The sequence below is a fragment of the Microcaecilia unicolor genome, chromosome 1 (genome assembly GCF_901765095.1).
Source record: "Microcaecilia unicolor chromosome 1, aMicUni1.1, whole genome shotgun sequence".
Lineage (NCBI taxonomy): Eukaryota > Metazoa > Chordata > Amphibia > Gymnophiona > Siphonopidae > Microcaecilia > Microcaecilia unicolor.
Genome location: NC_044031.1, coordinates 704,969,165 through 704,990,517, shown reverse-complemented (window position 1 = coordinate 704,990,517; position 21,353 = coordinate 704,969,165). Strand labels below are relative to the sequence as shown.

The following is a 21,353-nucleotide window of genomic DNA, read 5'->3' as shown; positions in this document are numbered from 1 at the left end:
CTCGACATAGCTGTGTTTCGGCCGTTCAGGCCTGCGTCAGGAGTCTTTTCACCATATGCTGGTTACTAATTCTATCCAAATATCAGAGGAATATGAATATCTTTTTGCTAGTATTATAGCACTGAATTATACTCAGAACAATGTCAAATGGAAAAGCTCAAGGCAGTGTTTCATATCTCTTTATTGATATTGTAGCGCTAAATCATACTTGAAACAATGTCGAGCGGAAAAGCTCAGAGCAGCGTCTCATGTCTATGAAATCTAGACAAGATAGCACCAATCAAAACCAAATCCAGACCTAATCTGAGGTTATCTCCCTGATCCAAAACTAATGATAATTGGATAAATTGGAAACAGCTCCTAAGAGAATACAAACATAGATTTCCAAAGCTAAAATTACTTATTACTCTAAATTCATAGGTGAAACAACAATTAGCCCTACAAAACTATATAATTAATTCATTGCTGAGTACTCAACAGGTAACCTCCATAAATGAATCTGTCCCTCCAGTGGACCAATTGGCCTATTACTTTCAACAGAAAATAACTAAAATAAAACAAGAATTGAAATCCTTTCCATCTCATTAGAGCAATTCCTTAATTTACAAAATTAATCGCCCTTTTTCTCATCTATGAATAGAATTTGGTCAACATTTCAACTTATCACATCGGACCAAGTCAATCATTTCCTTCGCAAATATACCAAATCACAATGCTTTCTTGACTCCTGTCCTAATTATCTCTTGAAACCAGCCCCTAAGGTTTTAATTGATCACCTACATTCAAGTCTAATTTTAATGCTATCTCAGGGTATATTCCCTACTTGCAATGGTAGCATAATCTTCTCCGATCCTGAAAAATAGTCAAATTAGTATTGTTTCCAACTACAGATCAGTGGTCTCAATACCTCTAGTAGTCAAAGTTTTGGAGGGGCTAATCACTCATCAGTTAATGGAATATCTTCTGCATCATTCAGTTCTACATAAATATCAATCGGGGTTCAGGCCCTCATATAGTACTGAAACCGTTCTTACTACATTAGTAGCCAATCGTAGACAAGAATTAAGTTTAGGCAACAATGTTTTGATTCTCCAATTTGATATGTCTAGTGCATTTGATACAGTAGATCAATACATCCTTTTAAACATACTTGAATATTATGGAATCTGTGGAACTGTCTTGAAATGGTTCTCTGGTTTTTTAAAATCCTAGTCTTACCAAGTTAATCAGTTAGGTACTGTCTCGTCGTCATGGGTTTCTTGTAGTGGAGTGCCACAGGGTTCTCCTCTATCACCTATTTTGTTTAACATTATGATGATCCCTTTATGCCATTTGCTAGAATCAAACAGGTTTTCAGCATTCATATATGCTAATGATGTTACAATTTATATCCCAATCATCAAAGAATTACATAATATTGCAAAACAAAATCAAAATAGATATCAACTTAATGGAATCCTGGACTCTCAATTTTAAATTGAAACAATACTGATAAAATGAAATTTATGACAACTAGCCCGCATCACCCAATAACCATCTCAAATATTAAGATTGATATTGTTACTTTTTCTTTGGATTCAACAATGAAAATCTTGGGGATCTTAATTAATCAGTTTCTTTCTTTTGATTGCCAAATTTCCAAAGTAGTCTCGAATGTCTTTAATTCATTGTGGATACTTAAAATATTAAAACCATTCTTTTCAAGATCAGTCTTTCGCACTTTAGTTCGGTTGTTAGTCTTAACTAAATTTGACTATTGCAATTCAATTTGTGCAGGTATTAAGCGGAGTCCTAAGAAATCTACAAACTGAACAAAACACGGCTGCACCATGTTACATTAAAGCATCTCCTCTTCTACATTGGTTACCTATCAATGAAAGAATTTCATTTAAGCTCTGTGTTTATCAGATTCTTTATGGTATCTTACCTTTTATGATAGATCTCATTATTATCACAAAATGCCACCTCATCATCTAGAGAATATCTCATATTACTGCAATGCACTTTATGCTGGCTGTAAAGAGCAATTCATTAAAGAAGCTTCAAACAGCCCAAAACACTGCAGCCAGACTCATATTTGGAAAAAGAAAATGCGAAAGTGCCAAACCCCTAAGAGAAAAGCTACACTGGCTTCCAATTAAAGAACATTTTACGTTCAAGGTCTGCACTCTGGTTCATAAAATCATTCACGGAGATGCCCCGGCCTACATGTCAGACCTTATTGACTTGCCACCCAGGAATGCTAAAAGATCAGCGCGCACATTCCTGAATCTTCACTTCCCCAGCTGTAAAGGACTAAAATATAGATTTACACATGCATCCAGCTTTTCCTACATGAGCATGAAGCTGTGGAATGCATTGCCACTTAACCTGAAAACAATTTACAACCTAATCAACTTTCGTAAATCACTGAAGACTTATCTCTTCAACAAAGTTTACCACAATGATCTATAATAGGAACTATAACGCACCACCACTTACCTGATATTCTGAATGTTGTCTCTCTATACCTAATTGCTTAATTCTATTATGTCATCCATGTTCTTTATGTAATACCAATTGTATCTTTTACTCTGGAATGGCAAATGCCATGACGGAACATTGTAAGCCACATTGAGCCTGCAAACAGGTGGGAAAATGTGGGATACAAATGCAATAAATAAATATTACACTACCCGTTATAAAAACTTAAACCTACAAAACTATCCATAATGCTAATTTTTCTTACCAAAGTGCAAAACTCTGGAACTCATTACCCAAGTATATCAGACACTCAGTCGATTATGTCATTTAGAAGATTACTTAAAGCCCACTTCTTTAGATCTGTGTTTAGCTAACATGAAAAGAAAATTTTAATAGTTGTATTCTTAATATTAATTGTTTTGTAATGCTTCTTAATTAGTTATGTAAGCTGCATTGAACTCGAGCTTTCTTGGGAAAACGTGGGGTAGGAATGTCATAATAAATAAAAATAAAGTATTCAGCGGGGCAGTTAGCATTAGTTACTTTCACGCGCTCATTGTTGGCATACAAGTCTCACCTTTATTGTGTTATATGTATTATGCTTCTCCTTCTACATGCTTTGGGCAAAAGCTAATAGTGAGTGAAAGTGTGCTTTACAGCTTATTAAATAGGCTGCTGTATTGTGTACCAGTATTTTCATTTAGCATCCCCCAGCACACAACTTGTTTTAAAGAGTTTCGACCACAATGTTATGGGTGGAACAATTAAGACAAATGTCTCTGTGTCAGTTTCACTTTTGCTATATATGAAACCTGTAATATTTTAGGGTATTCTAAGAGTCATGTGAAGGTGATGTTACTGTAATAACATTAATATAGGACAAACTTTGGCCCTGTTTTACTCTGATATTCTGTATGCATCCATTTCCCAGTGCCACAGACTCAATATGAGAAGGGACTTGTACATGGGAAATAGGAGTATGAGAGGCTCGTGCTTTAAGAGGGAGGGAACAGGAGTGGCTTACGCATGCGGAATAGAATCTGGATTCTGTGGGGTGAAGAGAGTGAGGTTGGAAGCAAAAAAAGATTGTGCGGGGAAAGAAAGAAGAGTTCACAAAGGAAGTAAAAGAGGGGATTGTGAAAATGAAATCAGCCAGGATTGGGGGAATAAAGAGGGCATGGCAGAGAACTTATGAGAAATTTGGTGTGATGCGCCATTAAGGATCCAGTTCTCCCTCACAGGCAGATGATCAAAAGCAAAGGCAGGCGCTACAGGCTGTTAGCGCCATACTAGCGCTGGCATTTGCTACCGCCCCATGATCAGAGCCCTCGAGTGCTGAAACAATGCGCTCGAGGGCTCTTTGCACAAGTAGCATGCAAACAGGGCTTAGCGCATTCATCGCCAATGATCAGCGGTCAGCATGCCAAAATTTGGGTCGCTGGCCGCGGCAAACCCTAACGCCAGCTCCGAGCTGGCGTTAGGGTTTGCAGATCATTGGGGAGGAATGGTGAGCCCTGTCCAGCATGCAGTTGCATGCTGGCAGGCCCCCGTTCCCCCCCCCCCCAAAGCAAACCTGCCAACAGGGGGCTGGAGGTCCGGCGGACCTCCGGTCCCCCCCCCCCACGACCCCCCTCCCAGGTTCATGGAGGACTGGAGATCCGGTGGGTCTCCAGCCCCCCCAAACCCCCAGAAAATGGTCCCTGGTGGTCCAGTGGCTGCCATCCAAACCCCCTCCCTCCCAGTGAGCGACAGGGGGGCTGGAGGCCCGGGGGATCTCTGGTCCCCCCGACGATCCCATCCCCCCAGGTTCAGGACCTCCAGCCCCCACAATGATCCCATCCCCCCAGGTTCAGGGAGGGTTGGAGATCCGGTGGGTCTCCAGCCCCCCCCCCAAACCCCCAGAAAATGGTCCCTGGTGGTCCAGTGGCCGCCGGCCAAACCCCCTCACACATAAACCCACAAATTAACACAAGTACGATTGATTCGAGTATGTTAAATATTCTAATGCTTACACAATAAAGTTACTAAAATGAATATATGACCTGAAAAAAACCTTAAAATTGGGAAAAATTCAGAAAAATCCAAAAAAACCAAAGGGTCCAACAGATTTAGCACGTGCTCTCCACTCTCATCTCTCCCTACATTCCTCCCCGGGAACTCCGTTCACTGGGTAAATCTCTCTTATCTGCACCCTTCTCTTCCACTTGCTAACTCCAGACTCCATTCCTTTTATCTTGCTGCACCTTATGCCTGGAATAGACGTCCTGAGCCGGTACGTCAAGCTCCATCTCTGGCCATCTTCAAATCTAAGCTAAAAGCCCACCTTTTTGATGCTGCTTTTAACTCCTAACTCTTGTTCACTTGTTAAGAAACCCTTATTTTATCATCCTCACTTTAATATTCCCTTATCTCTTGTTTGTCCTGTTTGTCTGTCCTAATTAGATTGTAAGCTCTGTCGAGCAGGGACTGTCTCTTCATGTTCAAGTGTACAGCGCTGCGTACGTCTAGTAGCGCTATAGAAATGATAAGTAGTAGTAGTGCATGCTAAATGATAAGATGCCCATAGGAATATAATGGGCATCTTATCATTTAACCCACGCTAATTGTTAGTGTGCCTTAGTAAAAGGACCCCAAAGTTTTGGGGGATTTTTGGCTATGCATATCCCTAGTCAGATGCTCTACTATTGCTTGGGATGTTAAGTGCTGGCAACCATGAACCTTATGATTTGCGTTTCTGTATATCTGTTGAAATTCAAAGCTGAAAGAAAAGGAGATGAAGCCACATGATGAGTGAATAACAAATGTTTTCTACAAAGAACTACAGAAAAAAATGAGAGGGAAGATGAGGAGGGGAGAAGCAGACTGCTTTGAGAGAAAACTCTGCATGTGACCTGATTCTCCATTAATGTTTTGTTGCCCTTCTGCCCTCTCTGTTTAGACTGGTTAGGTTCCTCCCACTGTATCATCCTCACAGTGGGTCAGCACAGATGAGAATCCAGCCTTTTGCAAACTAGACTTTTCATCTTACCAGACTGAGAGCTGGATATTGATTGGGGAGTGGTGAAAGGACATTGCAGATTTAATTCAGTCTATAGAATAGTGAAATTTTAACAGGAATAGGAGGACATTTTACTATCAAGTGTTTTTTTTTTTTAAATAAAATCATTAAAATGCAATTACTACTGGCCCACTGGCTCAGGTGGCCAGTAATGTGCCTGCCCTACAGAAGCGCCCTAGATCAATCCCCAAAGAGGGTCTTTTACTCCCCAGGTCAGTTGGTGCTAGGGATGTTGCTGTTCGCACCCCCCGCCAGGGTTGGAAGGCAGGGAGCTGTGGTCATTGCTTAAGGGTGACACCTAGTGGTAGGATTCAGGGTATTTGATTGCAGAGTTCCAAGAGGAGCCCTGCTTCTCTAGCCAGGACCTTCACTGCGTTGACCAGCTTATGTTGAAGGATGGGGAGAATCTGAAATGGGAGAATGTCTGTGGGTATTTGCATATCCAAGCCCAGGAACAAACAGCTGGGTCAAAAACAATGTTCAATTAGGGGGGAGCTTAAAAAAAGGACTGATAGACCGTCCTCCTGTTCATGAGCTGGGTGATTTCTAAATTAAAGCAGCGGTAAGAGCTGTTGTCTTCGTAGTGGCAAAATGTGAGTTTGCTGGAAGTAAGGGGTAGAGCTGCCTTTTTAAGAGAAGCCTAAAGAAAAACAACATCAAAGGACAGAGATCGAAGGGCAGGCAGCAGACCCTGCCAGTTGTGTATGACAGTTTAACTCTGCGCGTCTACGTTTTATATATACCAGTTGTGTGAGCTTGTTTGACATTATATCAGTTTTGTTTTGTCCGTTTAGTAAATTGTTGCTTTGTTTTTCGATAACTGGGACATAATATTACTTTTTGGTTGAGGAAGCGATTATGTGATGAAGGCTTAAAGTGTCTGGGATTTTGTTGGAGGATGCAGGGTCCCTGTCCCCGACTGCTCTGTACTGCGCTGGTCAAAGTTTAGGCAGCACCAGATGGTAATGTCGCTAGAGAAGTAATTCCGCCTCCACAAATATTGTAATTTAATTAGAACAAAAAAAAGAGGATTAAATAGCTCAGGATTTGCCTTCGCAGTTTCCTATTTAGGATGGACAAAGCTGGTGATTACTTTGTGCGGTGGTTGCACAGATGAACACACACTTTTTAATATATATTTTTTAAATATGTTTTGTTTATATGCTTCGCGGAGACTTAACTTGTTGGCATTCCCACTGCAAAAGCAGGGTGTGTGGAGTACAGAAAGACCTTGCCCTACATCTCCCCCAGCCTCTTGTGCATGATGGTTCAGCCCTACTTTGCATAAGTTTCTTTTGAGTAGATGCATGTGTGCACACACTGTACTGGAGGAATTAGTCTCTCATCGACTGGATGTATGTCTTAGAAGGAAGCAGTGTACTTTAACTGGGCACAGCCACGTTTTTGAGAAATCAACATGTATTGTGCATACCCTGTGCCTGGGATGGGCAGCAATTCCTTGATGTACTACTACAATGGGAAAACGGTAAGAAAGCTTTTCTTTGTTTGGTAGTTTTGCTGGCTGAAAAACTGAAGACAGTGTGGAAAAATATCACTCTGCTAACTTTGGTTTTTGATGCGCTGCTTTCAGCTCAACTTTCAGGATCCCACCTGAACTATGTAGGGAATTTGTGCATATTTATGACAGATTTGTGTGTTTAAAAAAAAAAAAAAAAGAGGTATTTGAAAGACTGTTTTTCTTTAGGTTTTTACATAACCCTGAGGAAGCTTGGAGTAGTTTATTCTGTGGGTTGCATAGCAGTTTCTGGTTCTTTAACAAATAAAAACAAAACTGCATATTTTTGTAATACATTTAAATTAGTTTTGTGGAAAATTAGAAAATAGCTTTTAAGTGTAGTTTTTTTTTTCCAATGCATGCTCTGTACTGCCAGGGAAAAATAGGATGAAAGTCATCTCCTGGTTCTTTATAAAAATAACAAGCATGAATTTCTGGGAACGATTAGGGAAGCAGTCAACTAGTAAGATTCGTGTTTCCTGTTTGGAGTTTGAGGTTCAGGGACCCACTCCTCTATTATTGCATCTGCTTCCAATCAAGGCCATTTTTTTGACCCTATAGGAAAGTTGGTCTCATTTCCGCATCAGCTTCAGCATTTAAAGCATACATTTTCAGGTCAGCTTTTTTGCTGTGTATCTTACTGATAAATATGATGTTTTTTAACTAGGATCTGGCCAAAGGTTTAAATTATTTTCTGTGTTTTAAATAAACTGTAGCCATCCTTTTAAACTTTCCAATTTGAACTTGACAGCTTACGGGCACCATGTAAAGAACTGCATACAAACACCAAAAGTCTGAATAATTTGTCATTGTGCAGATAAATGGTTTTCTGAAACTAGACTACTTTCCAAATAAGTGTATATAGAAAGCAGCACATGCAATTAGTGCAGCTACTAAAGTGCTTATTACACCGCCGTGAATCAAAAATATACTTAGGTTACCTTTTTTTATTTTTGGATGTCATTGCTTTGCATCCTTGTAAAAATGGTTGTGCAGCAGACAGTGCTACAGAGACTCTTCCTAATTATTTTTAGGTTTTTTTTTTCTGTGTAGGAGTTGCAAAACCCAAAACAGCAAAAGACTTGTCACTGTGTACATTCACTTCACATTTCTAAAGATTTTTTTTTAATCTTTCTACACAAGGTAGGAAAGCTGCTTAACCAGCTGGGATTTGATTTGTTTTATTTGCTAGTCTTCCCATAACAAGGATTTTTAAATTGCTGAATGCTAGGGTGGAGGGAACTGAAATGTACAAGGAGGCTAGGCTGTCTTCCCCAAGAGCTCTCTTCCAGGCCTACAAGCTTTGTGTGTTTGATGTTTTATGAACTTGTTTTTAACTAATGCGTAAGTAATCTGACTTTAAAACTTGGCCAAAACAAAGGAGTATGAAGTCTGAGAGGATACAGGGGAAGTGAGGCAATTAGTTGTTTTCTGTTTCATCTCCTTTGATAAAAAAAATACCGTCCCCTTCAGATGTGAAATGTCTTTTTTTTTCCTACTACTTTCATGTCTGCTTCTAAGTTACAGCACGGTTTGTTTGAAGTTTTACTCAATGCTATATATTACACGTAAGTAAAATTAACTGTACAATACCCCCTCAGAGCAGACAGAATATGACTCAGGTGGAGATTTTTTTATTTTATTTTTTTTCTTATACACAAATCGTCCTATTACAATATTTCTCTTTGTTCTGTAGCAGGGAAAAGCTTTGATCTCATTAAGTGTTTCCAGGCTTAGGGTGAAGTTGGTACTGTGGAGAGAGAGAGAGAGAGAGATGGTCTGAAAATTGATGTCATGTGCCTGCTAGAGGTCAGAGGTGACCTTTATCAGCCTGTAGAGTTAGTAAACAGATGATATGCAACAGGAAAGAGTGTGATGATCTGTCTATGCTGGATGGCTTACCTGTATTCAGGACTGCTTGCTTCATTTTTTTAAAAATATATCTATTGATAACTCTGTAAAAGACAATAGAAAACATATCTGAATGTATACATTCAAGTTTATTATTTTCAACTGAGAAGGCTTTCATGTTAGTTTTCTTTTTTTTTTTGTCTAGTAAGTCTGAACATCTGAATTTGGTCCAAAAAGTGGCATCTTAAGGATTATAAAAATGCTAAACAGAATTTAAATTATTTTTCACATTTTTATTTCAAGGGAAGGATTTGAAATCTTGTTTTGATGCTAAAGATTGCTTTTCTAGTGAAAAACTTTGCAAAAGAAGTATGTCTGAGGGAGAGGAAGGGTTTATAGAGCTCAGTAATTTGCTGTAACTGGACGGACTAGATAGGTCGGGTGACCTTTATCTGCCGTCAGTTTTGTGTTTCTGTGTTCTGTCTTATAGTCACATTTTTTGTGGGGACCATTCTTCACAGCACTGTATTGGATGCAGTGAGAAATCCTGAGCTCAACCATATAAGCCTAAATCTTCAATTAAGGGGCTAATCCATTTACCTTTGAAGCAAAGAGAACAAATCAGTTCACATGTTCCTTAAACAATATGACTTGCAGATAAGCTTGTTTGTGGCACTTATCAGCAGAAAGAGTGAACATTTAACGATGGAATACTTCCTCCTCCTACAACTGTATGTGATTCCCCTCTTCACCTGTTGCTATAGAAAGCCTTGTCATGGTTTCCATGACCCAAAACCTAAATAGCTTCTATAAGAGGAATATTAGATTAATCAAAACAAGCTAACTCCTCAAAGTATTGAAAACTGAGATGCAAAGTGGTTACCTGTTGTAACTGCTGAAAGTACATTTGCTGTAACAGGACTGTAGATTTCCACCCCTTGGGCATAAAGCTTTATGTTTGAGGTGAAGTGGATGTTCATAGTAAAGCGTGCTCCGACAAGCCAGTCTTCAGTACCTCTTCTAAACTATTGGCAGACTGAGATGAAAGTACTTTAGCCATTTATACAATCAAATCTGCATGTTGCTGGATAAAGGTTTAAATGTGGAGTATTTTGCTTAGCTTTAAACGTTAAATGAGTTCAGTGGGTGCAGAAATTTTATGTAAAACAAGTCTCGAGAAGGGGTTTTTCCAGTATGTTTGTTTTAAGTGAAATAATGAATGAGCAGGAAATAGTTAACGTGCTAAAGTCAGTGTTGTTCCATCTGCTGTTATATTTTCAAGTAGATTACTAGAATTCAGTAATGTGATGAGTTATTCTTCAGAAAGTTTGCCGAGTGCTGGTCTACTCTGTTTAGAGCTATACTTTGTACTAAACTTCGGTCAGTTTGTTTTCTTGCTTTAGAAGGCAGTCTGAGTGCATGAATGAATTGCTTCCCCTGTCCTTGGGCCAAAAAATTCCAGTTGTTTTGCAGAGGGAGTGCTTTAGGTCTCTGTGGGCAGAGTTGACATTTCATTGAGTACAATTCACATTGTCCAGAGATTGTTACATTTTGAGTTTGCTGAAGGTCAAGATAATACTTCACATCTAAAATAATAGAATTTGGCTCCCACTAGTGTCTGAGGTTTATGTGTAATGTTTTAAAATAAATGCCCCCCAATAATAGTTTACAGAAGTCTTTCTACCACATATGGGATCCTACTGCATTTCTGTACATAAAGAGTAACTATGGCCACCATGAGCTATGTTGGACCACAAAATTATCAAAGCGCTTATTTTTTTTAGGCCTCCCAGTTTTCATACTATTGCTTGGCCAGTGTAAATTGCCTCTGATCCCTTTTCTCACCCATTAGTGGGTGTAACTGAGGAGAGGCTTGTCAGCAGATAGAGAAAAGATAATTTCTGGAAGAATACAAAATATATTTCCCAGCCATGCAAAATGCATTTCTTTTTTTATTATTTGGGATAGTTCTTTTTGGAATTTTCTGCTATCTGATACTGGGCCAATATACATGCATCAGCCACTTTAAAAGCTATATAGATAATCTTGGACTGTTTCAATTACTAAATGGTCCAAGACTATCCATATAAGAAAATGGTGGCTTGAGGGCAGGCAAAAAATTATCCACTTTCCATTTAAGTTGGGTGTTTAGCTTAGACCTAAAGTAAAATGCAAGCATGATAACTGCACGATGAGCCAGATTCTGTATAAGGTGCCTAAAAAATCAGCGCATCTTCTATAAGCAGTGCCTAGATTTACGCCTAAAACTAAGTTCCTCCATGTACACCAATGAAAACGTGGTGCAAATCCCTGCACAGAGATTTACATGCACTGGTCCATATTCTATAACTACATGCGTAAATTTTGGAATGCCCACAAAAAGCTCATTTCCCTACCCATAGCCATGCCCCTTTTGAACTGCATTCATTAGAATTTAGGTGCAGTTCATTACAGAATATGCTTAGCAATTGTGCACGTAAATTTTAATTATTACCAATTAGTGCTCATTATTGCTTGTTAAGTGCTGTTATCAATGCTAATTAGTTAAGCCAATTAAGTAACATGCGCTGTTATAGAATATGCCTGGATTTCAGCACAGATCTCTAGGTGCACTATATAGAATTCAGGGGTATTTGTAAATTCACCACTGCTGCCTGTATGGCTAATGGTGCTAAATGTATAGATTAAGTGTTTCAGTTTTTAATTTACTGCCTTTACAAACTTAAGATCAAAGCGGTTAACAAAATCAATAAAATAGAAAAGCAAAGACAAAAAGAATGCCAATAAAAATACTTAAACACCTGACATGGGTCTTCTACTAAGGCATGCTAGCATTTTTAGCGTGCGCTAATATTTAGGGTGCGCTAAACGTTAGCAACGTCCATATATTTCTATGGACGTCGCTAAAGTTTAGCGCGTACTAAAAACGCTATCACACCTTAGTAATAGAGGCCTTTAATGTAGTTGTGTTGGCTGAAAAATGACCCTTGTGTTTTTAGTATGACTTCTGTTTGTGGTATTTAAAAGGGCACTGGGCACTGAAGTGTCCTTTTCAATAAAATGTAACTGTCTGCAACTTTGAGTTCTGCCCAGTAGTATTGGTACCATAAGGAATTACTCACTGTTCTAAGAAAGCTGGCACATGGCAGTTTTAATGGCCCTGCTGATAGGACAGTGCCAGAGGGAAAAAGAAATGGGGGAGGGGGCAGGAAACTAGGCCAGTGATGCTATGATTGACAGGTGCCTAAGCTCTGTGGGACTGCTTAGCTGCTGTGTGCCACCCTTTCCAATACAGCAGTTCACGGTTTCTTTTATTAATGTTATTGGGCAGCACACAGCTGCGCAATAATAACTACAAACAAAGCCTCCTGACTGCTAATATTTTTGAAAATGAGGCAGCACAAATGGAAACTTATTATAGAAACCACATGGTGTCTCACTGACATGATATTAACACTGTTCCCTGTGTTTTTTTTTTTTTTTTTACTATTACCACCGGGGTGTTTACACTCAAATATTTTATTATGACTTCGGATGTTATTAAAGTGCATTAAAGACAATGCAAGAGTTGATTAATGTTTTCACATTGGAAGTTTTACAAATTTCTTTCTGTAATCTCTGGAATTTAAGCTTTATTGCACTGGGCAACCTGTGAGCATAAAGACAAGAGCAGTTTGTTTATATATTTATATTCCACCTTTCACAAAACAGAGCACATAAAAACATTCACAATAAAATTTATCAGCTTAACCAATAATGTTCAATTAAATAATGATCAATAAAAACGCACAGCCTCCGGATAATTGAGATTAGGATTTGAGTGGGAGGGCAGGGAGGGGTTGAGGAAGAGGTATGGGGGGAGGGGAATTGATGTTTAGACGGCAAGAGGGATTGGGATGGAAGGGGAGGGGGGAACATGGGGAGAAAAATAAAAGTTTTGAGGTTATAATGTTGCCCTATCTGTTGAATATGGGCTTGCATTTGTGGATGTTATGAGACATGTTGATTTCCATACAATTAGTTCATTATTAGTGTTAAAGCTACTTGAGATCACAGGGAGAATGGCAGCTACATGTGTATTAGCATGGATTGCTTGATATTATACTGTGTATGTGTTTTATGGATTAATAAAAAAGATTTAAACATAAAAACACACAGCCTAAAAAAAAACAAAGTGCAGTATCCAATTTTGGCATTCTAATCAGAAAAAAAACAATCTCATCTGCTGTATTATACCACCTCCTAACTTTTTGTAAACAAACCTGCTTTCAGTTGTTTTCTGAAAATAGTTGTATTTATAAGTTAAATCTGTCCTCTGCAGTATGCTGTCCCCACCAGCCTGGGGAAGATGAAAGGTATCATTTTTGAAATTAGGGTCATCCAGAAAGTCTGAAGGGACTATAACTTTGTTCCCCTTCTTGTCTCTTCTCTCAAAGTTCTGCCGACAACAGTGGACTGACCTTAGAGAGCTGGCCCAGTTCAGCTCCAGTAAGTTGAGCTGCCAACCTATTGAACTGTGGTCCCCTGCTAGGAGAGTGTGTTGTCTACAGCATGCCATATTGATGTTTTGAAAGTAAAGGTTATGTCCATTTGTGTGGATACACGCAAGCAACCGGAGGAAGGGATCAGGTGTTAAAACTGGTTAAATCTTTATTTCTGAAAGATGCAAGCAGGCAGAGTGGTGCACTCATTTGTTCAGAATATTTGATTTTGTAAATATGAATTGTGTTTGTAGATTATCTTTTAATGTATATGATAGTAAGTAAAATGATTAATATTAAAGAAACATTTAAATATACATGGTCTGTCAACCAAGATTTAAGATAAGACATTTAAAACAAATCCGTGAAAATATTTCAACCTTTTCTCTTTTTTACATTGTTTTCCTGTATGGCATAAAACTAAAAATTATATTTTCCTTACAAAATTCCATAAATTTTATTTTGTTTCTGAAGTATGTCTCTGCTGGGACAAAAGTTCTCCTCTCAGCAGAAACAGCCTTTGCTATGAGCAGGCAATAAATCATAAAATCCTATAACTTCCTCAAATCATTCATCAGCACATACTCACAGCACCCAGCTTGTGCTGATGGAATTTACATTGGCAAGTTAATAGAATTACACAAAAAGAAATATTCCGACTGCCTACAGATGTGTATTATCTGATGCCACGTTGTCAAAAAAAAAAAAAGAAAAGAAAAATAGTACAAAACAAACATTTACAAAATAGTGATTGTTAGAGTTTTCTCTCTTATACATGAACCTACACGAACCTATCAGTGTATCAAAATATAAATTACAGATGCGAGATAAACTATAGATTTGCATCTCAGGGCTTTTTAGAATTCTATTTGAAAGTCTTGCAGCATTTTACTGACATTAGTCTCTGTCAGTTCCTTGTCCTGGAATGCTTCCTTATCTCTGCAGCAAGGTGTACATGTAGGGCACCCTGCTTTGAAGATTTGGTTCATGCCTGTTGCCCGAATCTTGAGAAAACCAGTTATCTGCCTCATTTCCTAATATGTGTTAACAGAAACTAATGTACCTTATATAATGCAAAAGCTATTATTCTCATTGGGGTCTATTACCTAACTTTGGGGCTCATTTACTAAAGCTGAGCATGCATTAACTGAATTAGCACATGCTAAATGCTGTGCATCCTATTTTATACCTATTGGTCATGTGATACATAGCACACGATAATGTACATTAACATGCACTAGGCTTTATTAAAAGAGCTCCTCAGTACTTAATTCAGGTTATTACGTGTTCATTGATTAACACACGTTAGTAAATGAAGCCCTGTGATTCTTATTTCAAAGTGTTCTTACAGATAATGGGTTTTAGAAGGGGTTTAAATTTTCTTTTTAAAATCATGTGTTTTTCAGAACATCAAATGAATGTATCAAGGTACAGGTAGCTTTGAAAAGTTATCTGAAGCTTAATGCTGCTCATGTTTCATGGATCTTTATTTTTGGCTAGGTTTGGGAGAAGGCAGCACCATTTTTATCTTTCATTTAAACTTGTACGATTGAGATAGCCCAAGAGCGTAAAGTCTTTGATTTATGCTGGTAACCCAGAATGAGACTATTATATCTCTTTATTGTTCTGTTGTAAACTGGGACTTAGTATCTACAGCAGAGTTGCCACCATGGCTGTGGAGTCTGTACACCAAACCAGGGGCTTAGCCAGACCTCATGGTGGGAGGGGTGCACATTTTGGTCTACTGCCCCCCACCCCCACCGCCTTGCCGCTCCCGCAATGGGTAACTGCAAACTTTAGCAAATACCTTGGCTGGCGGGGGACCCCAAACCCCGCTAGCTGAAGCCTTCTCCAGTGCCGGTCTCCAGCGCCGCAGCGTTGCCTGCCCTGCTTTCTCTTTCCATCACGTCCTGCATGCTCCTTTTAGTGAAAGACTGCTTCACTAAAAGGAGCGTGCAGGAAGAGAGGGCAGGGCAGGCAACTCGGCGCTGGACAAGGCTTGAGCTGGTGGGGGTGGGGACCCCCGCCAACAAAACCAGGGGCCTGGAGGAAATTGGGGGGGGCCCAGGCCCCCGTGGCCCCACGTAGCTACACCACTGCACAAAACCTTTGACTCAGACTCCTCTATTTTTCTATTGTGCAACTCAACTCTTACTGATATTAAGCTTTACATTTTTTGATCAAGATTTAAAATATAGGTATATTTATCAGTACTTCAGATCCAGTATAAATGTGTGTATATGTGTATGTGTGCATATATATATTTTTATATAATGATAAATTTACCATATATATGACCATCTCTAGGAAACGGTGACTAAGGTAGCAGATCCAAAATGTTAAGAATATCTGATTTTTTTTTTCATGTCATGGGTCCATAAGCAATCTGAAAAAGTTGTGTGTCTGAACTTCTCTCCTCTGTTTTATTTTTCTGCATAAAAGGATGGATGTACTGTTGTATTACAAATTGTTTGCTCTAACAGAATTCATTAAAACCTCATTTTTTTGTTTCTGTTGACTTTAGTCACCTTTTCCCAGGGATGTTCGCATATTATAATGCAAGTTTTTATTTTGAAGCTGGAGTCAGACTCAGTACAATGTTTTACTGACTCTGACTCCACTCAAAATTGCTTCCAACTCCACAACCCTGGTTGCCACCCAGGGAATTTGCAATAGGTTTGATTCTAGTTTATAGAAAGGCTTGGTTGGCTGAAGCACAGGGGGAGAAAGGAATACAGGAAAATCCCTTTCAAGTAGTAACACTGCTAAGCTGTAACAACAATAAATTTTGGATGCCCTAGGTAGCTAAGAGATGGTTGAGAAAGTACAATCATTCTGATTGGTTCAATAAATTTGAAAAATGGGCTATGAACATTTTTTTTGGGGGGAGGGAGATTCTGAAACTTGTTGCCTCTGTTTGAATGCCCGTATGCAGGACGGGAAGCACATCGCCACTAAAATGATTTTTTGTAGTAAAAATATGATAGGTTTACCCCTTTATTAATGAACCTACATTGGTTGCTTACCTGTTAATGTGAGAATTATTTATAAGGTTTCTTGTCTTGTATTTAAATCATTGCATGGTTTGGCATCTATATATTTGTATGAGTTGCTTTTTCATTCCTTTTCTCAACTAACATTTACATTTAAGAAGAATAATCTTCTTTATCCTCTGGTACAGCACTTAGGGGCACACCAGTTAGAGGTACACTTCGGTACAACACTAAGCGGCAGTAAGCCCAATGTGGGCTTACCGCTTGGCAATCCAGAACTACCGCCAGCCCAATGTGGGCGCCGGTGGTAGTTCCACCCCCAGCATGCAGAGTTTCTGGCACTAGCAGAAATATTTGAAAAATTTCCACAGGGGGTTACCACCAGGTTAACATGGGAGCCCTTTCCGCCACCTCAATGGGTGGCGGTAAGTGCTCCCCCCCCCCCCACCCCCTGCATGGTCACATGGTAAGTTCAGTTTTATTGCATTGAAATGTCTTTTTTCAACCATTTTACTCACTGTGGTAAAAAGGGCCTCAGCGCTTGCAAAAACGGCCCACACCACTAGAGCAGGGCCCTTTTTACCTCTGCGTAGTAAAATGGCCCCTTGTTATCTAAAAGGAATTATGATAGATCTTATTCTTACTTAGCTGCTTTTTACTGGAATTCTTTGCCGCAGGATTTAAGAATTGAGAAATCCTATATTTTATTTCATAAAAATCTTAAAACATTTTTGTTTAATGAACATTTAATTGTCCTGTCTGTTTATTATATATATATATATATATATATATATGTTAATTACTCTCTTAAATTAGTTATTTTATTAAATGATGGCTTAAATAACTATTGTAATTCATGTAATTGGTCTACGTTTGTATTCTGATATTTGCTGTATTAATTTTATTTCTGTACACCGCTGTGAACCTGCAAGGGATTTGGCAGTTAACAAATGCCAGATTAAATTAGATTAGATTAAATGGGCATGCCTAAGTGCAGCATTTAACCCGTGTAATTTACAGTATTCTGTAAGTTGTGTGCACAAGTGTCCTGCCCATCCACCTCCCACATGTGTGCCTTTCTTGTCGTGCACTAATTCATTTATGCCCTATTTAATAGAATACTGATGTGTACGGTATATGCATGTATGTACTAGTATTCTATAACATACTGTACACCCCCAAGTGGCCCCTAACTTTAGAGAGAGAGAGTCTGAACAGAGCTGTAATTAAGTAGTTGCTTGACTACTAAAATAAAGCCCCTAGTGGTCAGTTGCCTGGTGTTCCTCAGTAATTGCCACATTGAGCCTGCAAATAGGTGGGAAAATGTGGGATACAAATGTAATAAATAAATAATTCAGCAGATACTGAACCCTTGGTTGGTTTTCTGGTTAACTGGCAGCATGTTCCTGAAGTCTAGCTGATTTTTCATTGTAGCTCTTTTTATAGCTGAAACTGATTCAGATCAGAAAATTGTTTGTATTTCACATCCCCTTTTTTTTTAGTCTATATTCAAAATCAGTGTTTGCTCAGAGTAGGAGAAAGCACTTAGCCTTCCAAAGTTCCATAGGTTTCTATGGAACTTTGGAAGGCTAAGTGCGTTGAGAATATGCCTCATTGCTGCTTAAGCTATACGTTCCTTTTTGTATAATCTTTGGGACCTTCCTTTTCTTTGTCAACTGATTTTTCACCCATAAATTCATCTTGGTTTTTTTTTTCACTGCATGTAGCTTTTTGCACCTCCAGCTCCCATGGCTCAGGTGACAACACAACCCGCAAACATCTGGGTTCTTGGCTGCCAGTAGAGTCACCCCCATGATTCCACATCACTCTCTTTGCACTCAGTACAACAGCAGGAACCTGGCACAAGAGTTTCAACTGCCCTTATCTAAGCCCCCTCTGACCTTTACGCCTCACTCCTTCACATTAGCAGGAGCTAAACAGGAATGATACTGCTGCTTATATACTTACCTTTTAATTCTAGAAAGTTGTGCGTGCAAATTTGCATGCACAAATTATAGAATAAGGCCAATTTAATGAATTGATAATTGGTGATAATAAGCAATAATAGGTATCAGTTACGCTGTTATAAGCATAATTGCTCATAGTAATTATTCCAGTGGTTCCTGAGGCATCCCAGCCAGTTGGGTTTTCAGGATATCCACATTGAATATTCATGAGAAATATTTGCATGCACTACCTCCATAGCAGTAGCTGTACTACCTTTAAAAAGTAGTGCACAAACACTTATAATACTATACATAAAACAGAGTGGGAGGAAATCAGTCATATAAGTATCTATAAAAATAAATCCCACCTCGAACATTCTGAAGCTCACTGCAAGGCAGTGAAGCACTGAACTCCTATGGTCTTCAACTCCTGTAGTCTTCTTAGGCTAGGCTATCAGGAGCACTCACCCTAACTCATAGACCCGCCCTCAGCCATGCCCCAAGCCACGTCCCATCTGGACATAAAACGCTACCTCAATGTTCTGAAGACAACCTGCTGAAGTTATCCCTAAACAGTTTGTTAGTTCATGGTGGTGAAGCCTTCCAAATCACCGTCTCTATGCCCCACCTTCACGTCATGACGTCGAGGGCGGAACACAGAAAGTGAAGGGACTGCAACCCCCTCCAACAAACAACGAACCAGGCAGGGGGAGTACTCCTCCCCCTGACTAGGAATCGCTACACACCCTCCATTGCCCCAGGTAAAAATAAGTACCAGCCTGCCATGAGTGGGACACCGCGGGGTACAAGTGTAACAAAAATAAAAAAAACCTTCCATAATGAAGGGCAGGGGGGGGGGGGGTGCCTGCGAGAGACCTCTAACTGTCCCCCCTTCACCTGAACAACCCCAGTGCGACGCAAAATCAGGAAGCCCTGCCCCCTACCCCCTTCCCTCCTCACCGCATCACCCGACCCCTCCCCCCCACTGCATCACCAAGCCCCTCCCCCCCAATTGACTGCCTCACCACCCGCAACCGCTAATAGAAACTCTGTCTTGCCGCTGCTGCTTCTCCTATTCAGCAGCAGCAGCCAGTACATAAAGACAACAACAACAAAAAAATCTCCTACAACGCACCTCCGTAGAGAACCATCTCAGATTGGCAGACGTCTCTGCAGCCGCTCCTCCTCTTCTACCCTCAACGTCACTGCCCCTGCAGGGAGACCCCGGAGGAACGCACAGACGTCAGAGGGGAGAGGAGGAGCGCCTGCAGAGACGTCTGCCAATCTGAGACGGTTCTCTACGGAGGTGCGTTTTGCGACAGTTTTTTTTTCTTCTCTTTATCTACCGGCTCCTGCTGCTCAAAAGGAGAAGCAGCAGGGGCCGGCCACCGTTAGGATTCGCGGTTGCGGGTGGCGAGGGGGTCCATGAAGGCGCGGGGGGAGGGGCATGGTGATGCGCCGGGGTAGGGCGGTCGGGTGATGGGCAAAGGGGGGGGGGGGAAACCTTGCTAGCACCCGTTTCATTTGTAACAGAAACGGGCCTTTTTTTACTAGTAGGTTAATAAACCTCTCATAGTGCACAGCTGTCCCAAGTCCAAACCTTCTCAAATATATTTTTCAATCATTTGTCAGTACTATCAAAACATCCTGCCTATCAAAACATCATTTATTTCAGCACTCTGAATCTAATTTATAATTTCAAAAAATCCTCACAGCAATAATGAACAAAAAAGTGGTTACTTAACTCAATTTAGAAGCATGCAGCACTGACTTCATTTCATTTGTACGCTGGTTTTAAAGGTATTACAGCTACCGTTGTACCCTTGAGTATTCTATAATGGCAGTTGCACGCACAACTGCTGTTATAGAATTTGCGCTTAGTGTAGATCATTACAGTGCCTAAATTTTGTCAGCCTTGACACCTCGTCAGCCAGCTGTGGAACCCCACTGCATCCTCTCACGCCACCAAGACTGGGGCACCTCTCCTACTGAAGAGTTAAAAAGAAAAAAAAAACATTGTCTTTGGCTGTGCAGGCCCTTAGAAGAGAAGATAGACGCTGCCTTTAGTTGCCGACTTAGAATAGTATAAAAAAGATACTTGGTATGAGTGAGGATATAACTGCCCTAGATTGTGGAGGGGAATATAAATGACTGAAGGTGTTCAGGGGGGATTGAGAGAGAGTGCAATTCTGGTCACCGCATCTGAAGATATAGTTCCAGTGCTTTTTTTGTGCCGGTACGCAACGGTACGGCGTACCGGCACCTTTTTTTTTTTTGCTCCCCCCGCCCCGTGAGTCCATGTCCCGCACGCAGTGCCAGCCCCCATTTCCGGCCGCTGCTGCTTCTCCTGTTGAGCAGCAGCGGCCGCTACACAAAGAAAAAGATTTTTAAAAAACTTCAAACCTGGCTGAAACGCGGCACTCCGGCACTGTAGACAGCCATTAGGCATTGGCTGTTGCCCCGCAGCCGCTCCTCCTCTTGCCTCTACGTCACTGCGCTCCTCCGGGGTCTTCCTCCAGGGGCAGTGACGTAGAGGCAAGAGGAGGAGCGGCTGCAGGGCAACAGTCAATGCCTAATAGCTGTCTACAGTGCCGGGGTGCCGCGTTCAGCCAGGTTTCAATTTTTTTTTTAAATCTTGTTTTTCTTTGTGTAGCGGCCGCTGCTGCTCAACAGGAGAAGCAGCAGCGGCCAGAAATAGGGGCTGGTGCCGCGTGCATCGCGACTTCGCGCCTTCGCGGGAAACTTGGCAGGGAGAGGGAAACCAACAGAGGGAATGATTGGGGAGAGAGAAAGAGGGAAAACAACAGAGGAAAGGATTGGGGAGAGAGAGAAAGAGGGAAAACAACAGAGGGAAGGATTGGGGGAGAGAGAGAAAGAGGGAAAACAACAGAGGGAAGGATTGGGGAGAGAGAGAGAGAGGGAAAACAACAAAGGAAAGGATTGGGGAGAGAGAGGGAAAACAACAGAGGGAAGGATTGGGGAGAGAGAAAGCGGGAAAACAACAGAGGGAAGGATTGGGGAGAGAGAGAAAGAGGGAAAACAACA

The 21,353-nt window shown here is 40.4% G+C and overlaps 1 protein-coding gene across 10 annotated transcripts in view; it reads left to right on the top strand.

Annotated features, from left to right (window-relative positions):
• Positions 1-21,353, top strand: part of TCF12 (transcription factor 12) — a 762,188-nt gene that overhangs the window by 600,318 nt on the left and 140,517 nt on the right. The window contains exon 1 of one of the 10 annotated variants that reach the window (XM_030189011.1): positions 6,090-7,007. The exons of 8 other annotated variants lie outside the window; for them this stretch is intronic. In XM_030189011.1, the coding sequence (XP_030044871.1) occupies positions 6,939-7,007 (69 nt within the window). In that variant the 5' untranslated portion in view covers positions 6,090-6,938. Of the gene's footprint in view, positions 1-6,089; positions 7,008-21,353 lie in introns of those variants that run through there. One more of the 10 variants, XM_030189022.1, reaches the window with a different exon arrangement.